General features: G+C 39.0%; 1 protein-coding gene across 1 annotated transcript in view; it reads right to left on the reverse strand.

The window, feature by feature from the left end:
* Positions 1–22,435, reverse strand: part of ITFG1 (integrin alpha FG-GAP repeat containing 1) — a 70,819-nt gene that overhangs the window by 15,314 nt on the left and 33,070 nt on the right. The window contains exons 9-14 of the mRNA XM_014882487.2: positions 19,456–19,550; positions 12,195–12,367; positions 5,439–5,589; positions 5,097–5,205; positions 2,459–2,502; positions 546–624 (exon numbers count right to left, since the gene is read on the reverse strand). Coding sequence (XP_014737973.1) covers positions 546–624; positions 2,459–2,502; positions 5,097–5,205; positions 5,439–5,589; positions 12,195–12,367; positions 19,456–19,550 — 651 coding nt within the window. The remainder of the gene's footprint in view (positions 1–545; positions 625–2,458; positions 2,503–5,096; positions 5,206–5,438; positions 5,590–12,194; positions 12,368–19,455; positions 19,551–22,435) is intronic.

Below are 22,435 nucleotides of genomic sequence, written 5' to 3' on the forward strand. Positions count from 1 at the left end.
ACCTAATGATTGACACCCTGCAGTTCCTGCATTACCTGCAAGGACAAAGGCATTTCCTCCCCAGCTTCCTCAGGCTACTCAGGATTTATTTTGGTAGCTGCCAGTTGTAGTGAACAACTCCAGACAAATACATCTGTGTGTCCTGAATATTATCCTGATCCTTTGTCATCTGGCTACTAGGATTGTATTTAGGTATTTCAAGGCCACTGCTGTTTCTTAATACATAATTGCTTAGGAAGCAATTAGAAGCTTTTGCTATTTCACAAACTGATGATATTTTACCTAACAATGTTTTGCTACAGCCAACAATTCAAACTCAACTGGCACAGGACAAATGAAAAAAATAATGCAATTGCAATGTTTGTAATAAAAATGCAATCCTGTAAAGAAGGAAGAGAACACTGGGGGGTTTGGCATTGTAAACTGAAGGCACCATTGAAACCATTCCCATTTCCCTCTGTCACCTTTCCAACTCCTCAGGTTGCTGAGAAGCACAAACACAGACAGACTGTGCCTTGGGTGTTCCCACAGTGAGTTTCTCTTACCTGACCCATTTTTCAGGTACCCATTTGCATCTACAGTGGTGTACATGATGTAAGGACCAGGCTGATTAACTCCAAAGGGCTACAAGAGAGAAAAACCAAAGAAAAAGGCAGGCAACATTTTAGGAACAGAAAAAGCTATAGGAATTAAACAGTAAACTAAAGAAAAAAGGTTTTACATTAATAAGTTATTTTTTATATTTTAACTTCAAAATATTGCAACTGTTTTGGTCATAGTATTATGTGGAAATCAATTTTCAAAATCACAGTAATCTGTTTGCTACAAAATGTTTAGATGCATGTTTAGAAGAAAGCAATACTATTCAGCCCTCTGGCAAAAGGTTTAATGTTTCCTTGGAAGCTAGAAGTAAAGTAAAAATCCCCTAAAAATTCAGAGAAATAACGACATACTCTGAAAAAGCAGAACTCATTTGATACTGAGAGAATGCACTGTCTTGATGGTATTTCTGAATTGAAAAATACTCCACAAATTCTGTCTTTTTTATCATTATTTAGCAGTGTTTCATTTAATTAATTAAAGTGATTGAACAGTTACTTGTCACGTATTGGTATCTATTTTAAACAAAATTTCTTGAGGAACAAAATGTACTTAAACATCAAAGTATAGTCACGAGGAAAAATAAAACAAACAAACAAACATCCAAGGAAGTTGTGCATTACTCAGTGATGAACCATAACTAATGCACCTCAGTAAGAAAGGGTGGGGAAGGGAGAGGATGAGAGAACTGCAGGAATAAATTTTAAAGCAATTGTTCCTTTTTTTTTTTTCCTAGTGCTGAATTCAAGCTGATATTAGGGCATCAAATCCAATAGAGAGCTTTCAAGTAAGTTACAGAAGGAACACTAAGAGATGATGACATGTTTCACACCATGCCTCAAAAAGTAGTAAGTTTAAACCACAGGAACAAGTGATAATGATGACAGGTGAGATCAAAGCCTGAAAATAAGAACTGATTAGAATGAAAACTAAGGAGACCACAAAGGTGATGCTAATGCAGATCTATGAAAGATGAGTGAATAAGGTGAAATTTCGGGTTTTTTTGGTGCTACATAGCTGTACTTTGGCATAATGTACCTTATGTTACTTTCTGTCAGAGAACTCCTATTACAATGGAGGCAAGAGTGTTTCAGTGATCTCGATAATGAAATTTTCACTAACATCTGCTGTGAAGATTTGCTTTTTAAACCCTCGATTTTTGTAATTAAGTTAATGATACTATCAAACCTCATTATTTTAAAACAGAAATTAAACTCCATGTCTCAAAATAGGCTTGAAGTGAAGGTTAGCTCCATTTCAAGTCAAAATTAAATGCGAAATTTTTGCAGAGCTTAAGTGCTACTGTTACCTCTGATTCCTCTAAGTTCCTCTTTCAGGCCAACTTTCACTGTGAACATTGCTAAACAATTTGCTAATTGGCAGTTTGATGGGTGAGTTGCAGATCTCTGGAGACCAATAAAATAATCTAAACAGAAAGCACCACATGTGTATGGCTGCCTGCAGAACCATCAGAGCCCAGTGCACTTCTGTCCTTGGCTGTGCCCACTGCTGGAGTTTGGCCCAGAAGTGGCTGCATCTGCCCCACAGTCAGTTTGGCCTGGACTTTGTAAGTGCCCACCAAGACTTGGCACAATTCACAGTTTGGGCACCACTTGTCTGTGGTATATCCCAGCCCCCAGGGCAGGGGTACAAACTCCTGCAATCACTCAATTGACTCCAGCTCTGAACAGCAGCTGCCCAGAGTTATGGCTCTCACAGAAGCAGAAGTTAGCCAGTCATGATTTGGATTACACATTCTTCCAGTCAATAACTCTTTATATATGTTGAGAATTTTTGGTACAATTAGACTTCAGCTTATTTGAGGGTAAATACTAAACAAAGGCATGGTTACACTTACTGTTATTTTCCGAGGGCAGTCATTAGAACACAGGCCACTGAGAACTGCAAGAACAAAAAGTAAGCTTGTGTTTATGTTCACAAAACATCTTTGAAGCACCACCTTTGAAATCTGGTAAAATCTACTGATAGTGTCAGGTAGCCATTGAAAAACAAAGAAAATAAATATCTTCGTGATTTATAATAATGTATAGCAATTCCTTATCTGTTGGAAGCATACTTGGCAGAAATTCATCACTATTTTACCCCAATTCATTGGTTAACCAGCTTCAAAAGGACAGATTTGCCAGTTAGAAAAATTCCAAATTAAAACATTTTTAAAACAGTGAACTATACATTTCATTCATTATTCTTCATTTCTAACCATTTAAAATACTGGCAGAGATTCAGCATTACTGTTTTAACTGATAAAAAGATCAGGGCTTTTCCTTCTATGCAAGGCATCATTTTGGAACTTGGTTTAAAGCAATTCACAAAAGCTGTGACAAGCAAAAATCCCATTACTGATTTAGTCTATTAATTCAAATTATATTATAAGCAGGTGTATATAATGCTAATTAATATCTAAAGCCTGTGACAATTGTTCCAATTAATTGTTTCAAACTTACTAGTTTGAAAAATCAGTTACATTCAGAAATCTCTGTTAAAAATCTAAATGAGGGACAGTGAAAGCCATCTGTTCTGTAAGCCAGGACATCCTGTCACACTGAGTATTAGAACAAAACAACAAAACCCACACACATACAATAATCTAAGGTCCATTCTGATGCAAAATTTGGACTTCTAATGACAACAGTTTGGTTGAGCAGCAGGCCAGTAATGGCTATGGGCAGGAAGGAGGATGCACACCAGGTACTGAAGCCAGGGAAAAACATTACTTCTCCATGAATTATGGTATCCCAAAGCAAGCATGGCAGACAGAAAATAAAGATTTGGACCAGATTTGAGGGCAGGTCATCCTAACCACCAGGAGTTTCTTAAAGCATTTTCTGTCTTCTTTAAGAGTCCATTGAGTTAAGGGTACAAAATGTTTGGGACCAGGGAAATACTGAAAGGTGCATGTAAGATGTGCACAGTCTGATTAGAAATCATTCCCTATCTGAGTCAGAAATGGCACTGCTCTAGTCAAGGAAGTTTTCTAAAAATTTGTGTGTGAAGATTAACAACTGTCAAGACTCTTAAATTATCAATCTTCGCTTGTGATTTCAAAATGTTGAAATTTCCATACACAGTAAGATGCAGTATTTTATACAGTCCAAACCCCCCAATGTCTGAACAGTTAAGATGAATGTGTGTGGCAAAGCAGAATTTGAAGACTATATGCACCTACAAATAGGCTTTTAATGCTACAGCTTTAATTTCATCTGTTACACATAGGTGAGTATGCTAGTGGACCCAGCTTCTTCCCATTTTGATGCAAAAGGGCACACTGAAATTTGCTGTTCAGTTTCACTCCTAGAACAAATTACCTGGCCAAGTACATTTGACATCAGTTATAATGAGCAAACCTGTTCTCATTGTCCATATGCCAAATAAGTGAATACAATGCATTTATTGATACACTAACTCACACAAAGCACATTTTGTAAGAAATACTTTCTCCTGAATCACAGTAAAAATATTTTTAGACACTCATTAATTCCCATTTCCTGGGGTTTTCATGCAAAAATACTCACGCCCTAAAAGGATGCTAAGAAAAGGCTTGCCCCAGTTTTTAAGATAGATTTACACAGAGTGAATCAAAAGCATGCTGCAAATTACTCCCTTCCCTATTAAAATATCACACAATTATAATTCTGGTATGGCTTTGTGAAGTGTAAGATTTTTCCAGAGGATTTTCTGCATGCTTTTGTGAATTACACTACAGATATATGGTATTATTTAAAAGAAGGCTTCCATCAACATGATAAATGATTAAACACTATCATGATGAGAAGAGAGCTCAGGCTGTGGATAAAGTAATAACTGTATCAGCCCCCAGCAGTAGCTGCAGTTCTGTTCTCTTATGATGTGCAGAATGTGTGCTTTAGAGGATTGGATGCATTTAAGCAACATGAAGGCAAATACAGTTTTTGAAGGTGAACCTCTAGTTGTTGCTAGTGAGCTTTGTCTTCATAGGTTCTCATACAGCCTCATTTGTCACTCATTCTCAAAAAATCAAGCAAGACAGACACAAAATAAGCTCAAAGCTCAACACTTTTGCAGTTGAAGAGCACAGTAGGTCATGCAGCTTAAAAACCTAATTATGAATGATTGTAATCTAACTGAAGCTTTTTAAACCAGCTCTCATTAATTCACACACCCTGGCCATGTTCATGGCCACTCTGTGCTCTCAGGGTAAGGTGTGCTTTGTGCCACGTGGTTTTGGCTGACTCCCACAGGGATGCAAAGTGACCCTCAGAACAGACCATGCAGTGTAAGCAAAATCCACCATGCCAGGAGCCCCTGAAATGAAATCAGCCCCTTTTGAAGGCAATTCTGCATCATTCCCACATGACACACCCACATGAACTCCAGCAAAGCAGGCTTGCTATGGCAGAGGTACAGAACATTACCACAATGTTTTCACAGGCAAAGGTTCGAATATTCACATTCCTCTCATTATACCACTTTGACTTTACTATGCATTGATAACTTACCAATAACTTTAACAAAATAGGCATCTACTTCAAAGTTATTTTTCAATGTATGGATAGCAAAGTCCTTGTTGGAGTAGCCTTTGCTTAGCACAATGATATCCAAGATACCCTAGAGGAAAAAAATCCCAAGTTTACATTAGAATTCTTATTTACTCTCGGGAAGAAATACTGTGCAGCAAAGTTGACACCTTTGCTATTTATTTTAATATCTTTCAAACGTTATGAATTTAACGCTAATCACTTTGGGATGGAGAGGGCCACCCACAGCTAAGCAGGACAATCCAAGGCTGCAGGGACAGGCACAGCCAGAGCCTGTTTGCTGGGCTCAGGAGCTGCACTTACATCCTCATAGATGTCAAAGAAGGTCGCTACCACTGCATCCTTGATCTGATTGAGATCCGAGAGCTCCCAGAACACCCTGAACATGCGCCGCACGCTCCTGCAGCTCGCGTTGTTGCACGGGACATTTTCTAGTAAAAACGCTTGTTGATTGCTGTAAAACAAACACATAAAATACATAAACCAAGTGGAGATAAGGCTAAATTGCAGAAATTTAAAAATATTGTAATTAAATAGTTTAAGTGCTCTGGAGTTAAATGTAATAAAAACACAGCTAGCAGCCACTGGGTACTTGAAAAATCTGTAAGTACTTATGTGAACTTTGCAGACAGAATTACAGTCGTTGTCATGCCTGACTTAAAATAATGCAAACACTAAATAAATGGACCCAAACCAACAGGAATAACTTAACCATTCAGTCCAAGGACTGAACACATCCTTACTTTATTCTGAAAAAAGTGCAAATGAACTTATCTGCCACTTTACTTAATCCCTTCCACAGTCTGTCAGATGAAACACTATTTAAAACATGTCCATGCTTTTTCACTATTTCATGACAACTTCTTCCCATCCCAGCTTCATTAATACTTTTTCTTACACACTGCATGTTTTGAGCAAACTGGAGATTAAAACAAATCTCTCTTTGTATGTTTTCTACTGTTTCAAGCAAAATACAAACCACAAAACCCAACTTGCTAAAGTGCAGTAAAAATAAGGCAAGACAAATCAGGTTGGGCACTTGCTGACATGTAACACAAAAAGACAGGTGTGATACTAAACAAGAAACACAGAAACCAAGCAGAGTACCAGGGCTAGTGTAGAAAACCTCCCCTGGAAAGAATATCCCATAGGTGCCTACGGCTCAGTGGAAGACACAAGGCTCCCACTCTCCCTGATAATGAATCAGAGCTTCTGGAACTGAGAAAACCTGGAAAGAACTGGAACTGAGAAAACCTGACACTTTACTAACCCCAGTCCAACTCTTCAGGCAGGTTTGTACCCTGGGAGCCTGCTAGAATCCTTCAGTGCCTCAGCAATGGAAACAGATGAAGTTTCCTCCTCTCCTTCTGGGGGCAGAGCCAGGAGCCAGAGCAGTGTTCTGTAAAGGCAGCTCAGCTGTCAGAGCCCAGGGCAAGAGCCAGAAGCACGTCCTCAGTGTGACCCTGAACACTCTGCTGGCTGTGCGGGGACAGGGAGGTGGGCTCTGTGTCTCAGCAGCATCCAGGATGCACAGGCTCACACAGGCACTGCTCCTCAGGCAAATCACTGAATTCATGTATGGCCAAAAGCAAATGAGGTCAGCTGCAACATTTAAGGTGCTGCATTACCTGTATCTGAGAACTCAGTCCCAACCTGAAATTCTTAAGTGCTCACATTCATTTCATGTATTACCTAAGTATCATATCAGAATAGCCAACTCCAAGGTAAGGTGACAAGCTGAGCTAAGTAGATTGTTTTATTTTTTCATCTCATCATAGCTTTTTAAAATTTGGACAAACTGTTACAAAGAGTCTTTCAGCTCAGATTTATTAAAATTGACAGAAATTACTTAGATGACAATTATTAAAAAAAAAAAAAATCACACTACTGAAGTCTAAACTGGAAGCCTTGTGAATGGAGAGAGACAAAATTTATTTGCTACAGGAACCTTTTTTATTTTCTTTCCCTGAAATTGAGGAAAAAGGAAAACATTAATCAAAGTGGCACTGAGTATGGAAATGCCACTTTCCTTCACCCCTCTGTCTCTACAAGAAAAACATTAAGACAAACAGCAGGAAGAAAAAAAGCAATCTCAAACCCTAAATAGATGCTGCAGACCCAAGAAGTGCACTGTGGGAGAGCTCTCTCCTAGAGGAAATGAATTAACTCATAGATGTAGCATCCCCTGTCCCACGTGCTGCACGGCAGCCCAGGAGGAGGAAATGTTGCTGTGCAGGCCATGCTGCAGCAATAGGGAATTGCAGGCCCTGTCCGTCTGCAGAGGGGAGAGAACCAGCTGTTCTCTGCCTCCTCAGCTGCTCAGGTTGTTCCTGGGACACATCTGGATTCCACCTGTGAGCTGTCAGTTGAATCTTTCTATGATTTAGGCCTGTGATACACAGGGAGCCCTAGATCAAAGCATCTACTTCCATGATCCATTTCTGAGACATACTATAATAAGCAAGTGCAAGCTTATGACCTTCCTGTTATTTTGAACAAAATTTTGAAGATTTCCCATCAGAAAGAATGTCCCTGTAACAAAGATAATCATCTGCATCCTTAAAATGTCAAAGCAATGTCCTTGAAAGCCTATAAAGACAGACATTTCTGTAATGGTAAAACCTAAAAAAAAAATCAATGCTAAAGTGCTCTACAAAGGTGTAACAGTCAATACCAAACAGTTCAGTTTCAATGCTACAAGAGAGCACAAGAACTCTGAACTCAGACCAGTCTATTGCCCTTAACAGGCCATTTGCAACACTTCAAACATTGAGCTATACACAGCTGCACATAAATCATGTACTACCTACAACTTTATTCCAAAGTACATTATATTCCAATCTGGTACCTTCTGACTAAAGTCATCTATGGAGGAAAGGGAGATTTAATAAGGCTTAACACCAAAGAAAGACTGAAGCCTTATCTTAGTTTTATTTTAACATATTCCTTTGCAATTAGAATTAAATATTTACTGCTAATTCCATACATCTCTCATGCTGTCAGTTTTAGGGTAGTTCATTTACAGTAATACCAGGGACATCTAAATTATCACTATCTTACTCCAGACGTTCAGAATAATTGAATTTGCCTCTGGTTTTTTAGATTTGCTCAATTACAAGGTACTCATCAATCCTTCATTTAAAAGGAGTCCTCTATCCAACCTTCCTTTTGACAAGTGACAACTAATAATGATTTAGGAAGAGATAATTTGGTCGAATAAGAGTCCTTCCATATAAAGGATTAATACTTATACATTAATTTAAAACTGAGCATGAACACCTAGAAAACTTTTTAGAAGTCTATCATACGTAAAAGTTTTTTATTCAACTTTCCATATTCAGCTGTTTTTTGTCTCTAAGTTTCAGTCTTTGCTGTTATCAACTGTGGCAGAGATAAAGTATTGCCAACTCGACCAGTGAAAGATATTCCCTTTGAATAAAAATGGATTTGAAAGACAGATTACATATTTGCAATGCAAGATGCCAATTACTAGTGTCTAATTGGAAACAATTGTTAAACAAAATTCCTTTAGTCTAATTAGATGGGAAATAGATGTTTATAAACTCACATGCAGGACTTACATTTCCAATGTTACCAGAGTCAATTTAAAATCAGCATGTGAAAAAATGAATCCATTTAGGTAAGAGAGGAGGTATAGCTGAACCAATTACTAACTACTGATAAAACCCCTTCAACTATTATTCTGTATACACACACAATTTCTAATACAGAATTCATGTATATATCTAGCCCAAAGAAAAACCTGTGGACTTGAATTCTAATGTGCAGGTTTTGACACAAGTCAGAAGTTAAAAGAATTCAGACTGAACAGATAAGTATGTAAGGGTCTACAGTGCATTTAGCACCTTTACCTGCTGGAATTTATTGAATACCCGTTGGAATTTATTGAGTCTTAATAAAGACACAAAAGGTTCAACCCCCCACACCTGCAACCACAAGAGAGATTAGTTTTTGTTGTTTCTGGTAAGAAATGTCTCCACACTGTCAGAATATTACACAGTGTAATTCCAAATCAAAGGGTTATGGCAGGAGATGAAACAGCAGAGTCTTGGAACAGTTCTGGCAATACTTGAAGCTATTGATCATTTTCCTGACTTGCCCACTGGGCAGGACAGTTAACCAACATCATGCCCAACTGTGGCATCTTTATTTCAGTCTTTTGTAAGGATTTGTCAGGATCTGATCTGAAACTACTTTCCTGAATTGTGATGGAGGCATATAATTGATTTTAATCCTTTTCTTCCATTATCATGTATTGATACACTTTCAGATGAACAAAATTGTTTCTGCCTGCTTTAATTCCTTTACATTACAGACAGCAAGTAGAAACCAGGCTTCCAAAATGATAGCACAGATTGAGGTCAAGAGTTTACAAAAATGCTTTTATCATTTAATCACAGTAATCAATCACTGAAATTAGATCTGTAGATGCAGCATGAAAGGCTTCAGAGAAAGAAATAAACAGCTTGATCCAGAAGTGTTTAAAATCGATTAAATAAGGTTTTCATTTTAATTTGCTCTAATTTAAGGACAGCTTTTAATTTAATTCCTACACTGTTTTAATTCTCTCCAATCAGTGACCCAGTTGCACATTTTAAAGGGAAGTATTTGCTTAAGTCTCTCAGAACCAATGCATTAATACTGAATGTGACATTTCACAGTGAGTGCAAAAAAAAGTGACTTTTGCTCCCATCCCGAAACTACAAAGCATGTTTCCATTACTTTTGTACAAACACTGGATAGATACAATGTTAACATACAATGTATTTCTGGATTTTTAAGTTACTTCACTCTGTTTTAGCCAGAATTCCTCAGTTTTCTGAACTTCCCTTTTAATAACTTTGTCACATCATCTGCCAGTACCTTCAGTCCTTATGCCTTACTATGTCACTCAACTTTGATGTCAAGTTTAAAAATAATTTTCAATGCACTCAACTGAGTAAGCAAACAAATCCAGAAATAGGGAGAATAAAAGTGTATCACAGTAGTTCATTGCAACAAGACACAGATGATTTCTGGGCTTCTACAGAAGTAACTATTTACAAACTTTTTAATCATTTTACACGACATTACATTGCTATAATTATACACCAGCCAGAGGACAAAGGCTCCTAAGATTTAAAACAGCTTCAAGTACATTTCTGAACTCCATAAATCTTCATGCAGCCCTTCTGAAGGGCACCAGCTAGCAGGATATACATGATAGTACAGCTCAAAACACAAGATTTCTGAGGCTTAGGTAAAAGCAAAGACAGCAACTTTACAGCTCCCATGTCACTGTGTAACTTTGGCAAAGGGAAGGCTGGTCCTAGTTTGCTTTCTCTCTCTTTATTCAATGACTGCTGAATTGAAGATGCAAAGTCCCAGCTGAGGAAAGTCTGCAATGAAACACCTGACACTCAGGGCCTGAGTGCTTTAACTCTGGCTGGCAGGTTCTGGGCAGTAACAGCTTCACCTCCTTCTCGTCTGCCGTGTCTGAATAGGAACAGCTGCTCTGCTGTTATTTTAAGGCTCAGAGGTACAGACAGAGCTCAGCTGCTCACAGCCTTGTCATGAATCACATCATGTAGGCTGAACACAGGCACGCTACTCTTCAAACTGGGTCATTTTTAGGTGTGTGTCACTATCTGAAGAATTCTAACAAAAATGTCAGTGGGTGACTCATGTTTAGGGCAACCACTAGAAGACCTGAATTGACTTCTTGGACTTCAGCACTGAATCCTCTTACTGTCTGAAGCATCAAAGGGAGGTCCTCACTTGTCTTCCATATTGTGTTTATATTCAAACTATGAACCTGCACCCAAGATCATCCAAAATACCATGCAGAGGAAGAGAAATACACCTGCATGAGAGACTTTCTCTGCTTTGTAACACATTAGTGCAAATATTTGTCAAGAAAGGAAGACATTAAGACTCCATGAAGTACGAGTTAAAACACCTTTCACAAGCAATGACACGAAGAAAAAGGGAATAGCACAGATAATGTTCCATCTCTGCAGGTGCTGGCAGAGTGAGTTGTGCAGCACAGACAGACTGCACTCACATGCACACATCCTGCCTCTGCTGAGGTTCACTGGCATCATGGTCTCCAGGGCTCTAAGCTTTTCCCCAAAGTAAACAAGTCTATTCATCATCCCTACTGTCAAGCAAAAGCATGTTCACATGCAAACCTGCTGCTACACTTGAAGGTAAAGATAAGGACATGCCAGCAGCAGCATCCCCAGGTGCCAGGTGAGAGGTGCCCACAGGCTGCTCCGTTCCGATCAGCCGGCTGCGTTTACCCGGCGCCACGTGCTCACAGCTCGGGAATGCACCTACTCAGGTCAGCTCCTACATGGATCACTGCCTCCTCTGTGCACTACAGGCTCCCCGAGAGCAGCCCCACATGCCCTCTCCCACCTAGCACCAGATGGTAGCAGTACAAAGTATTGGGAAAGCAAGCAATGAAGAAAAATTTTAGAAAAAGGAAGATGAGAAGATTACACTGAAACATTTAATAAGAAGGGTTAGAAGTTTCTTTTCTGAGGGGGTTGGGTGTGTGTGTTATTTCTTTTCAGTTCTCTTGGACAATGTAAAAATCACTGGTGAATTCCTGGTTCTCCAAAAGGGCAAACCACTACTGCATTTTTCAGCAGTCACCAGCCAGTGCTCGCTCCATGTGACAGCACAGAACAGGGTCCCCAGCTCACAGCAGCCTGGTGTAAGCACTCAGCACTGACAGCTCAAGTCAGGAATTTACAGAAGAGCATTTGGGAAAGGAGAGAATCAGCCCCTGAGCTCTGGGAAGAGTGCCTAAAATGCTGCCTCATACTCCAGTCCCTGATGCAATTCCCCACCCAGAGTCCCAGTTTGAGCCTATACAATTATGCATTCTGAATGGAGCATGTAAAAGGCACACTTGGGTTCAAAAGGAAACACTTAGCAGAGATCAAAAGTCTTGTTCACTTGATAAAATGGATGAGATGCACTAAAGTTAGTAATTTCTATGACTGATGATTGAACATCAATCTGATAGCTTTATTTCTAGGTTTGCATTACCTTCCAGAAGTGTTCTTCAGTATAGCAAGTGCATCTGGGTAGCCATCCATATTGTAATCTCCAATGTGAAGTGTAATTGGAAATGAAATTTCTGTTGAAGATTTGTCATTTTGATATGGTACAAAGCCCCAGACGGTGTCTTTATTTCTGAAGTCTTGCAGGACTGGAATCCACTGTAAAGTAAAACAAACAAAAAAAAGAACAACTAGGTAAAGAAATTAATTTTATTTATTTAAACAATGTAATTCTATTTAAAGCAGCTAACACCACTTCATCAGGATTCTTAACCATTTACAAGTAAGGATTATTTCCTAACTCTGTCACCAAAAGAAAAAAAATAATTTGAAGTATTTTTTTATGCATTCAGTTATTCCAGAACAGGAAAATATAGTTAAGGTTGTAAGAATACAACCAGAATATGGAGACATTCAGGAACACATTAATTGAAATTCAGTCTTGCCTGGAATTTATACTAATCTTTAAGTGTAGGTAAGCCCAAACCATCAGGGCCATGAGATCCTGAGTCTCGTTTTTTTTTCCCTGGAATTGCAAGGCAATGCAACAAGCATCACTAAAGCTGGAGGATGGATGCAGCCTTTTTAGACTCGTGGCCAACACCAAATTGCTGGCTACTGTCAGTATGCTGCAGGACAGGATGGCCATTCAGAGGGGCCCTGGAAAGGCAAGAATGGGCAAACAGGCACTCAGCTACAGACCCCCTGCACTGGGGAGTAAAGGCTGCACTGGCACAGACTGGGCAGTGCCCAGCTGGGTACCAGCTCTCCTAGGGGAGGGGAGGGTCCTGGTGAGCTGGGCACAGCAGCTTGGGCAGCAAACCAGCTCTGCTCTGGAGCTGCTGCCTGTGCTGCTGCTCAGGATGAGCCAGGGCTTCTTTTTGTACAGCACTTGTTCATCTGCCTCTGGATTCTGTGTCCAGTTTTGTGCCTCACAGCTCACAAAGGATTTGACAATACTGAGTGTGTTCAGAGAGGGTCAACAAGAGGTCAGGTACTGAGTATTTCCTTGGAGGACGGGCTGAGGGCACAGGGATTGTTCTGAGAACAGAAGATTTAGGCAGGATCTTGCAAGGAGCTGGCTGAGGAGATGGAGCCAGGCTCTCTCCTGTGATACACGGCAGAAGAGCAAGAGAAAATGGTCAGACTGACACGAGGGAGGTTCTGACTAGAGATCAACAACTAAATGAAACTACAAACGAGGCCCTGAGAAGCTGCAGGATCTTTGTCCTTGGGGGGGTTTCAGAGTCCAACCAGACAAAGCTCTAAACAACATGGTCTGAATTCAGTTTGCTCCTGCTTAAAGCAGGAGGCTGGATCTCCTAAGGTTCATTTCAGCTTGAACAATTTTATTATTCATGGATATTTAGAAGTTCAAGAGCTTCAATTCCCCTCCTATATCCCCAGAAGCATCAGATACTGAACTGTTTGATAAGAAATTAAGATTAAAGTATCCAACTGAAACTACAAAAGAAATGCAAAGTATAATTTCTCCAGGACAGGAAACAATGTGTCTGCACTTACTTTCCAAAGTACTGCAGAGGTGCTATATAGAAATTTATCTTAATTAAAATCAAGGTAATTTTACAAGTTAGTATGAAGCTGAAGTGCCAGGGTTAACATCTCAAAGCTACAGAAAAAAATAAATCAGTGTCATTTTAAAAGTCAGAAGTAATTTCCTATGTCAACTAACTGACAATGCCTTCAAAAGGACAAAGGGGTGCCATCTTAAAGGACTGCTATCACTAACATGAAAAGCACTTAACAGATCTTATGTGTCCCTCACCCAAGCCTTCCTTTAGCTGTTTCAGGAACCAGAAGGAGACCCATGACAGTATCACATCCTGCATGGAAAGATTCCATTGCTAGGCAATCCAGTGACCAACAACATTCCTGCCACATGGTAATGTTGTGTGGGACACTTGACTGCTCTTTTGGGATTACAAGCAACCTCAGGCAGCCTAGAGAAGCCCCCAGAGTGCCTGCAGGAGTGCACTGAGGTCGGTGCTGTGTGGATCCAGGATGGCTGAGAAGCCTGGGGCAGTCGTGCCCATCCCTGCTCACACCTAGCGTGTGCCATGGCTCTGAACTGAACCCTCACCTGCAACACCCCCTGCAACTCCAACCTGACATCAAACACACCTGCACCCTCACACCCCACGATATGCACGTGTCCAATTAGTTACTCTTAGTTGCTGAAGGTTTGGAAAAATCTAAGAAACAGAAAACAAGGAAGATACTCCTACTCTGAGGGAAATTTTTCAAAGGCTTGGATTTCTTAGCCCTTACTTGTCATGCAGAAGACAGATGAAACAATATTATTGCAAAATAGTCTAATTTTGAAAAACAGTGATTGAAATCAAAACCATGAAATATAATATAGCTTTTACTTTACATGGTATTGTTCACACAGTCATTGCAGTAAAATCCAATTATATCCATCATATACTTTCTAAATGTTCCCAGGTATGGTAACACTATCTTAGAGAGACAAAATTAAAAATGAATTTTTAGGCACAAATACAAATTTGTTTATCTATTACTCTGTCCAGAGTGATTCATAGAAGGCAATTTCATATTCCTAAGGTCTACAATGAAATACAAAACTACAAATGAGCACAACATCACCTATTGCTACCAAGCATCAGCACCACTGATGCCACAGAGCAAAGCCATCCATGCCACCAGTGTGGGACTTTTCCCAAGAGCAGCTGTGCAACATGCAGGAACATCAGCCTTGTTTGATGCACAACCAGATCCCACCCCAGCACCAGCTGTAACTTACACTGACAGTTGAAATTCAGAGTAATCCACGCTTTTGGCAAAACTCCTTCTGTAGATTTCTACTACAAACTGCACTGTGGTGTAATGTAGTGCAAGATTAATTGTTCTTGTGCCTCAGGACATAGAGTTCAGTACAAAAGGCAGAAACATGAAAATATGTTTGTCAACAATATAAATCTCCTGCTTATTTTGTATCTAATAATCCAGACAATTACTTTAAGCTTCATGTTTGCTGTTACTATGTTAATAGGAAAAGACTAAAACTAATTTTTAAATTCTAAGATAGAAATAGGTGGGTATAATGAGGACACATGAAGCTATTTTTTCCAGTTTTCTGATCATATGATTTCTCCTACACAGCTCAGATGAGAAAAGTTTGAAAAATTGAGTATGTGTATTTTTAAAAGAAATTTTAAATGAACACATAAAATTCAGTCAGAGAACTCAGATTCACTTCTTTCTTTTCTGTTAAATTCCTCTGCACAGCATCACTACTAACATCACTTAAAACATTTATATAGATATTTTGGATCCTTCATTTAATGGTTTTTAGGCTTAAAAAGGAAAAATATTTAAGTGCTTGAAAATTAGTTTTTAAACTCTTCAAATATTTTTTTCAAGTAGTAGAAAAGAGAATGCTTTCCTGCCCTGTGAAGACAGCATCATTTTCATTTTGAAAAGGATGTGGGGATTTGAGAAAAATGTAAAGCTCCTTGCAGTCACTGTAAAGGGCTGGTTTCTTACAAAGTCCACATTCTTCCAGACATTAGGGAAGGCAATTCTCTTGCTCAAAGCCTGTGAGCAGGACTTTGAGCCCACCCTGTGGGATTAACACATCTCCATTTTACAATTATGGCTAGAAACCCAGGAAGCACAAAACCCACCCCCAGCCAGCTGCTGCTTCCAGGCCACACAACACAGGCAGGGAGGCAGCTTGAGTCACAAAGCTGGGAAATCAGTAGCCCATTCCTGGCCAATCCATCTTCTGGGAATGCCAAAGATGAGCAGCAGGAGTGGCCTGAAGGAGCTGTCACAGCAGCAGAAGTAACACAAGTCCTTTCCCCAGGGCTCCCTCTCAGTGTGCTGCAGTTCAGCTGCACACAACAAATCACTCCAGGATTTCAGCATTTATTGGGTGCATGCAAGGGTCACCTGAATCCCTTCAACAGCTGAGGAAATGACTGTGCTTCACACCATTCACTTCTGGTGTTCAAAACCCAGAACATGACAATCCACAGCAATGGTTTAGAATCACAGAAAAAAGTAACCACAGTAGTAAAATTCACGTTTTCAACTCTCACAGCCCCACAGCTTTCAGAAGAGAAGCAACTTAGAAATGATGAGAGGATCTTGTAGAATATGACGTTTATGAAAACTACAGCAGCTGCATCCATTTCCCCCTTTAAACTGTTACACAGGAATGAGGAAAAACTTCTGACACCGACTGACTGCAGCTGATGATTGATGCTGTCACCTCCCTCTCTAGCCTAGAGAATGACACCGTGAAGACCTGGGCTTTGCTGTGAACAACTCGTACTCTACTACAGACCTGCTTGATTTCCAAGAGAAATAAAGCTCTAACCTTTTTATTGCACAGAAAAAGGTTAAAAGAATCATCAAGCCCACAAAGAAACTCTCAGATGAAGGGTCTGAAATAATAGTGGTTGCCTCAGGAAACAAATGAAAAATTATACCGAATACTTGGCAAAATTAAAGAAGAATTAGTCATCTCTAAGAATATCACAGTATCTAGAGCTCCTACATTAAACACTACCAAGGACTTTAAAACATTTCCCAGATTAGACTGTAGCTATTGCAGGTGAATTTAAAGAAGTCTGAGGTGTCCTAACACCTGCCACAGTCTGAAACAGCACATAGGATTCCACTTGGATCTGACAGCAATTCTGCTGTTGCTATGGAAACATTCACATTCCTTTAAAACCTTAGGAGGTCTGTCTCTCCTTAAGCCACTCGTGTATTTTGTTGGCCTTTACTTCTGCTCCACCATGTGAAAGAAAAAAATCTGAAATATTTCTAACACTTAACGTCCCCCCAACCAGCATCACCTAAATTAAAACCTGTGATGAAAGGTTCTCCTTGAAATAATTCTCTTGGCTTTCCAGTAGCCATCCAATTGGGCCAAAGACATCATGAGAAATATCCTGACAAACAGGATCTGACTGCAACAACTCCAAAGCCTGACATGCCATTGCCTGCCTCTGCTCAGTGCAGCTTTTAGAGCCACTAATTGTACAGATGTGCATTTCTGACTTATGCATTTCATCCCAGAGCATCACATGCTATCATAGAACTGCAGTAACTGTTTCTCATTTGGTTTTATCAAATGCTACAGCAAACAAGCAGGAAAGAGAACAAGACCAGACCCAGTAGGCAAAGTATTTTTTATAAGACTCATCTTATTTGAGATCTTTTAGATTTGAGAGCAGTTTCTTTAAAAAAGAATTAAATTCTGAAAACAAGAATTTGTTGCTACACCCTTAACCAAAAAAAAAAAAAGCCACAAAACTCTACAGCAAAAACTGAAAAAAAGAGATACAGAGTTTTGTACTTTTTCAATAACAGACTTGCAATTTCTCAATTTCCCAGATTCCCTATAATCACCTACCTGTTCCACTAGGGATACCATCCCCTTGTAGAAACACATCCTGCATTGCAAAGGCTCCTTATTATTTCCCTCAAATTGTAAAGTGATTAGTAAACAGAATCTATTCCAGTCTGCTGCCAAAAGGTTTATCATTTCTCATGAAGAGTAACCTATTTAATCAAAGCTTGTCATCTGACCTCACAATGACCAAATTCAGTGAAATGAAACATTTTACTTCCAAATAAATACAAGAATTGACATATCTGAATAGATTCCTACCTGAAGGAAGCATGCAACACATGGGAAAAGCTGCAGATAGATATGAAGACTGATACTTTTCACTGTTTCAGAACAGGAAGAAGTTTCAAAAGAAAAAAGCTCCATCATTACCAGATGAGTGCCAGAAAAGAGTATTCTAGATAGAATTCTTTAAAAGGTTAGACCAGAACAAGTCATTACTGCATGCCATTTGATACTGTCATTTTTAATTATAGTCATTCTAAAAATAGGGAGGAAAAATTGCTTTAAACTTTCTAGGTAAGCCCAAATAGTTTTTAATACTTTTTTTCTAGCAGGGTGAGAATCTCTTGAATTCCTTGCAATATTTAACTGCTAATTTTTATCTCAAAAGTCATTACCTTGGAAATTATTTTCAAATTGAAACTACACAGTGAAATTGCTAAATTGAGTAAAAAATTAAATATAGGTTAAATATCTGATATATTTGTGACTAAGTAGCTTACTCCTGTCTAAAAAAATGAACTTATGAAGCAAGATAAAACTGGCTGCATGAAATGTTACTTCAGAGCAGGTTACAATAACAGACTATCTTGAAAAAAATTCTGATATTATGCACACTGACCCACACCTGCCTCTGCCACTACAGACTGTAAAAAGTTCCACTATAATTTCTGAATTATAGATCAGAGAGGGAACTACTTTAGGCACAAAATTCAACATTTTTCAGTGAGGGAATAATCAGTAATTCATAACGTGGTTAGCAACATGTACAGCACACATTGTAATTTTCTCTGAGTACCCTAGAGTGGGTTTTGCTGTCAGCTACAAGCACTTTATATGTCACCTTGGCCTTTAGGTTCACATTGCTAAATATGAATTTAATAAAACATTCATTAAGCCATCCAACAAACATCTGGTTAATTTACTGTATGCTGCAACTTTATTATAAATCAGGGCACTAAACACTCAAACCAAATGATCACATACTTAAATAAACGAACATATAATAATCTATTCCATGAATTATAACCATGTCTCTGAAAGCCAGCAGTGTCATGAACAAACTAACCTCCAACAGCTTAACAGAAACCCAGCCCTGAAGACACACAGCTTAAAAAAGTGTTTTATATCATCTGGAAATTTATTTCACTAATAACCAACAAAGACAAAGTAGAAATTAGGGGTAAGAGGCATGGGCTGGTTCAGCTTGATAGAGGTATGTGTGTATATCCATATTTTTACTCTAAAATAACTGCCTAAGTTAAACTCAACAAGCTCATTTGAATTAAAATTGTTTCCAGCTCTTAGCACAAACCTTGTTTTTAATTTCATGCTGGGACAATTATGGTGCTTCAAATACAGTGTTTTGCAATCAAGAAAGTGACTCTTCAGGAGCGTCCATCATTTCCTTGAGTAGAATTAGCCATTATAAAGAATTCTAGGAACCTCTTCCACTAAACCCATATTTTTTCAGAAAGTGAACACACAAGTAAATAAATACAAGTCTCTTGTATCTATAATTACAGGTGAAGGTTTCATTTCTTTTCTGAAAAAATTCTATTTCGCATAATTTCACACAGTATTTTGCTTTGTCTTTGCTATTCCAAATTCACACTACCTGGTCCAGTCCCAGCTTGGTTAGGTAGATGGCACTTCTCTGACACGTTTCATCTTCACAGACTGGTAATAAATGTTCACTTTGTCCATCCCCATCTGTCAAGGAGAGAAAAAGCCTGTCAGCTTGGTATCTGCAAAATCAGAAACCCTGTTTACATGAAATAATCAGCTGTGAATAATGTATTCCTTTTTTAAATGTGAAAAATTACATGAGATAAACTAGACCTATTTAAAATCCTTAACCTAATAATCTAATTTGTGTCTTTTGTTTGAAGATTGCCTTTGCTAATGTATTTTCCTCTTGACCCATAATATTGAGAGAATTCGAAATTTTACTGACATACTGAGAAGAGAAAGTTCTTAAGTAATTTAATCAATCCCTGTGTTCAGTTGGGGAAAAAAAAATTACCTTTAATACCAATCCACCACTACAAGTCCACCATAAAAACTTATTTAATTTTCTGAACTAGTTTTAAACTCTTGCACTGTCAGCAAGACTTTAAGAGTCATGAGTCCACATGTAATATCTTAATCTGTACTTAACACAAAAAACAACACTGGAGAGTTGATTAACACAATGGCTAATAAATCCCAGGCTTACAGAATTAGGTAAATTTGAGTTAATTACAGGTTTTAAAAAATGTTCTTTAAGCACCTTTAATCCATGTATTTCCAAAAACCTTTAGTCAAATAATGACCTTTTAATATTTAAACAAGCAGTGACTATTTGTATCTAGAGTTCTGACACACAGAGCATAGAGTGGGGAAAAAAAAGTAATAATAATTTCCTGTCCATTATCTACTCCAGGAGAAATCAGTGTGTTGCCATTGTGACCTTCAGCCCTGCCTTCCTCCCGGGGCCAGGCGAGCTCCTGCCTGGGCTGGGGAGGGCACAGAGGGAGTGGAAGTTCTGCCAAGGGGCAGCAGCAGGAACTGCTGCATGGAGAGCCTGGGCTGCCACACCCTCACCTGAACCACACCTGGCTTGCCACAGACACGGTACCCTCAGCCCAGCAGATTTCAGGCAAGCCACTTTTCCAGGCTATGGAATCAAAACTCACAGTGTAATAAAAAAATTCACCTTTTCAACTTGGCCCTTAGCCTGTACAGCTCTGAGGAGCTGGGTATTTCTTTGGAGATAACCACAGTGATCACTGAGAACACAAATACAGAGAGGTCCTCATCTGGTACATGAATTACTTGAATCATTTCCACCACTGGATTCTATATTATATCATATCAAATAGTGCAGGTTACAGCCACAAACACCCTCTCAGCCTGGCTCCCTGACAGCTGCTCAGCTATCCCACAATAAATTACGTTTTTACTCGTCTGATGTTCCAGAAATGCAGCTTATGAACATGCTACAGAAGAGATTTCTGTATGAACCACAAAGGTGCTGAGAGCACCAAGGGGCTGCAGGCACATCTACTGCTTGGGTTTGCAGAAATCCAAACCAGCTTATTTAGGCAAGTGGATTTGGTAAAATTGCCTGATGAAATCTCGAGTTAATATGCAAATACCAGATCATTTGCCTGTCACTGAACCATTTATTCATTCTCCAGTGCAGTACTGGCCCCAGCCCAGAAGTCCTGTCACACTTTACCAGCACCATAAGAAAGGTTTTCTCAGCCTGCCAGCCTCTGCTTGTGTGAATCTGAGCTTCCCTTTGGGGGTGTGTGCACATCTCTATCTGTGCAGCTGCATTTTTGTGTGCACATCTCTATCTGTGCAGCTGCATTTTCTGGGTCCCTCCCTTATTTCATCAGGAAGTTGGGAGATAGAAAGGAGGGTTATAAGGGGAGGAGGAGTGATGAAAATATCAGACTTCCCCAAATATCTCCAAGTGATAAAGCCAAACTTTTAGAGGCTTCCTACATCCCATCTGCCTCATGAATTACTTTACCCCACCTCCAAACCCCTCCCAAATCCTCATGGCAGCTCTCCTCTCCAGGACAGAGAAATTAGGATGTGAAGTAGCCTAGGCCATAGAAACCCAGTAAGTTCACATCCAAAGAGATTGGAAAGGGAATTCCCAATGAACAGAGAAATCAACAAAGCAATTATTGAATCAGACCATGTGAAAATCAGCACCAGCTCCTGAAGGTGCTTGTTTCCCTTATGCATCACTCAACAACAATTAAACCATGTTACTATCTTGAATCTTTGCTTGCATGAACAGATTAAAATACTGTAGGACTACAGTTTTTTTCCTAAACTTAAATGGAAGTGTTCAATTTGCAAATTATAAACCATGGGAATATTGAAGGATTTGCTAAAATTGAATTAAGTTGCAGAGATAGACGTTTTCTGAATATAACATTTAAATTAAGCCCTAATATTTTAATCACATTTCTACAAAAGTTTCAGTCTGAAGTGATTTTAGATAATTTTCAATAACACACAAGGACAAAGAATCACCTTCCTCTGTTTTAAAAAAGGACAAGAACAAGGATGTTCTCATTTTAAAATTATGCTATGGAGCAGAGAAGAATTTAAAATGTTTGATTCTACTTATACTGCAAACATTTATCTTGTTATGCCAATAACTCAGTTTGATAGTGTGGCCAGTTGATGGTCTCACAGCAGGGCAGGACAGTGATGAAAACACCCTTGGAGCTTTGAGGAATAACCAATCCACAGGACAGGAAGGACAGAACTGGCACAGAATTAGACATGAAGCCATCACCTCATACACAAAGGTGTTGTAGATAAATTACAAGCTCAAGACTTGATTGAAATATTCAGTATGATCTAGGGATGAATAAATGCAAATATGCATCAAACACAATGCCTTTGTCCCTGCAGACTGAAAATACTATGACATATATTCCACATTAGAAGGTCAGAGTTTCTTCAATTCCTTTAACCAGAAGACAAACATCCATTTACGTAATTTCTCTTACAGGATCATGTTTTCAGTTGCAACTTCTTTTCAATTCTGTGTAACAGAGATTTAAGAATCCAGCAGTTAAAAAATA

The sequence above is a fragment of the Sturnus vulgaris genome, chromosome 12 (assembly GCF_052056855.1).
Source record: "Sturnus vulgaris isolate bStuVul1 chromosome 12, bStuVul1.hap1, whole genome shotgun sequence".
Classification (NCBI taxonomy): Eukaryota; Metazoa; Chordata; class Aves; order Passeriformes; family Sturnidae; genus Sturnus; species Sturnus vulgaris.